At 47.9% G+C, this 2,966-nt stretch overlaps 1 protein-coding gene across 1 annotated transcript in view; it reads left to right on the top strand.

Moving 5' to 3' along the window:
• The window catches only part of DCBLD1 (discoidin, CUB and LCCL domain containing 1), a 41,076-nt gene extending 38,360 nt beyond the window's left edge, over window positions 1-2,716 (top strand). Inside the window, exon 9 of the mRNA XM_012650152.1 lies at window positions 820-2,716. Coding sequence (XP_012505606.1) covers window positions 820-1,277 — 458 coding nt within the window. The 3' untranslated portion in view covers window positions 1,278-2,716. The remainder of the gene's footprint in view (window positions 1-819) is intronic.
• The last annotated feature ends 250 nt before the right edge of the window (window positions 2,717-2,966 follow it).

The raw sequence follows: 2,966 nt of genomic DNA, 5'->3' as shown, positions 1-2,966 counted from the left end.
GAGTGCTAGGATTACAGGCGTGACCCACCGCGCCCGGCCTACTTCTCCCTTTTTGATCTTTCCTTCTTCATTCTGCAGCAACCTTCCTAGCAAAACAACCAGCACTTTTCCATGGTCTGGCCTGGCACATGGCTAACAGCATATGCTCGGACATGTTTTGAAATCCTGGCTCCATTGCCTCTGCTGTGTGACCTGGGAAAAGTTACTTAGTCTCTCTTTGCTTTGGTTTCCCATTTGTAAAATGGAATACTAATCCCTACCTCATGGGATTTTTTTTTAAGATTAAGTTCATTAATGTCTTGCTATATTAGAATAGTGCCTGGCACACAGTAAGGGCTGTATAAATGTGAGTTCTTTCATTGTCCTCAGCATCATCACAAGGCCCTCATCTACCTTTTTGGTCTCTATATCCTATGAAACAAACTACTCCAGCCATATCAAACTGTTTTCATGGTTCTTTCCTCCCTTCCCTCACGGCGTTACCTGCTCCCGACTGCCACCTCCGTAATTTAGCATCTCAAGAGCCAGTTTAAGAGCCACTTCCTCCATGAAGTATTTTCTGCCATACCCCAGGGTTAAACGTAATGTCTCCCTTCTCTGGGTTTGGGTGACCCTTTGAGGCTCCCTAAAGCGGGCAGTATGGTTAAATAAGGCCGCGTGTGGCCTCTATGACTTGCACATCCCGTCCGTCCCACAGTGCCCGGGACACCTCAGGGCACCCAGTGGACAGTCGCTCCCACTACGTTAAGCAGAGCACCCCTCCGCAAACGCGCGGCTTGTCGGTGACCCTGTGGGCTCCTCCTCACTCTTTGGTTTCAGATTACCAGCAGCCGCTCATGATTGGCACCGGCACGGTCACGAGGAAGGGCTCCACCTTCCGGCCCATGGACACCGACGCCGAGGCCGGCGGCCACGAGTACGCGCTGCCCTCGACGCACGCGGAGCCCGAGTACGCCACGCCCATCGTGGAGCGGCACCTGCCGCGCGCCCACACCTTCTCGGCGCGCAGCGGCTACCGCGTCCCCGGGCCCAGGCCCGGCCACAAGCACTCCCTGTCCTCCGGCGGCTTCGGCCCTGGAGACTACCAGATGCCGCAGAGCGCCAGGCCTGCCGACCCCGGCTACGACAAGCCCAAAGCCAGCAGCTGCTTCGCTGTGGACAGCGGGGACTCCGACCCTCGGAAGCCACCAGTGAGTGCCGGGATGAATGGGGGTTATTCAACCCCCAGAGACTGCCTCAAACCCCTCAACCCAACAGCCATGACTGCTCTTCTGTGAGCGCAATGTGAAAGAAACCTGCCGTGGTACCGAGCGTCGGGCTGTTGCAAGTCACTGGAAAAGGGAGACTGCTGTTCCAGACAGAGAGGGGGAGTGTTCCTGAAAGAGAGAGATTGAGCGGGATCCCGGACACCACCACTCACACTGTTTACAAAACTGTGCAGCTAGTTTTGTTCTGACCCTTAGGGTGAGCATCTGTTTGTGTTTGTTGGGCTAGAAAAATGAAAATTTTCAGATGGCGCTTTCATTTCTCTAACTGTGATATTAAGCTGCTTCGTTGTAAAATGTGCAATCTGTATAGAATCATATTTAACAAGATTTAAAGTAACTTAAGTGTGCTTTATCAGATTTTAGTTCTGCACATAGGTTAAGTGGGAAAATGCAGCTGTTGCAAAAACATATAATAGTGTGTTCATTATTTTCAGTGTGTTTATATTATCTGATACTGTGTTAGGAGCAGGTCTGTTTAAACTTAATCTTGTTACTGTGGCTTATTTCCTTTCCTTTGATAACTAGAACTAAAAGCATGTTTAACATTCTTCTCCTGGAAGAAATGAATTACTTGAAGCCTGAAAAGCACACTAGGGTGGTTGTTTGTTTAGTAATTATGATTTGTAGATTTAAAAACAAAGAAACAACACCCCAGCAGCTGCCTGTTTCCTTAGACTCCACTTCAGAGGGGGTCGTGAAGTGGTTGGTCAGGGCAGCCCGGCGGCTGTAACCTGCAGGGGACCCCACTGTGCTAGGCGTGAGGGAATGGGCTCTTCCTCCTCCCCTCTGGCCTGGAAGATACTATGCGGCCTTCATATGCAAATCCACCTTTTCAAACTGTCTGCAAAGCCGAATGCTGAGGCTTAACAGGCAACCAAAACTGTGCTCTTAACGAATTGAAATGAAGGTGGCCCAGCAATTACAGTCTCAATTGCTGTGTCAGATGTTTCTGTACCTCAGATTAAAAATTTAGCCGAGGTCAGATGACCACACTTTTCATGACTTTCTTCAGAAACAGCACGTTTTAGTGACTTCCAATTGTCCTCTGAAAAACAAAAAAGTTATTTGAAATGTGTTCTTACAAAAGTGACTAAGGCCAAGTCTAAAAAGAGCTCTTCTGCTGAGATGGTTAGGAGCTGAGCTGAATTTGTAAGAAACAATTTTCCCCTTGAGTATATGTCCATAATCCTAGACTAGCCCAGACCTCAGCTGTACCTCATGTTCAGTGCTTTTTATCAGAGTTTGCTCTGTGCGTTAATTGTGGGAGATTTAACCTCTTTTGCCAAAGAGGAAAGTGTGTGTGTGTTTTTAATAGAAAATATGGACCAAAAAATCCTTTCCCTAAAAAGTGTATTATAATCCTATTTGTATGGTTTCCACTTTCTGTGAAATGTATGTATGTTAAAATAGCGAGGGTGCTGGAAGGTCACGGCAGACTATCCCGTTGGTTGTTGGTTAGCGTGGAGGATAAACCGTTTACTTTGTGGAGTTTACATGGTTTTATGTGCATACTAATTGTAATAAACTATGCCAAATCAAAGTGCCCCTGACTCTCATTGGTATCCTGCTTGCTGGGCTATTGAAGGACTGGATGATCAGCTTCAATAGAAGGGCAGGTGGTGGGGTGGAAAGAAAGAGCATGGCCTTGGAGTCAGGTTGGTCTTGGTTCCAGACCCGGATCTGCCACAAAATAATTGA

This window comes from Propithecus coquereli, unplaced genomic scaffold (genome assembly GCF_000956105.1).
Source record: "Propithecus coquereli isolate 6110/MARCELLA unplaced genomic scaffold, Pcoq_1.0 Scaffold313, whole genome shotgun sequence".
NCBI lineage: Eukaryota > Metazoa > Chordata > Mammalia > Primates > Indriidae > Propithecus > Propithecus coquereli.
Note: the sequence above shows the minus strand (reverse complement) of the source record. Positions and strands in the feature narration are given on the sequence as shown.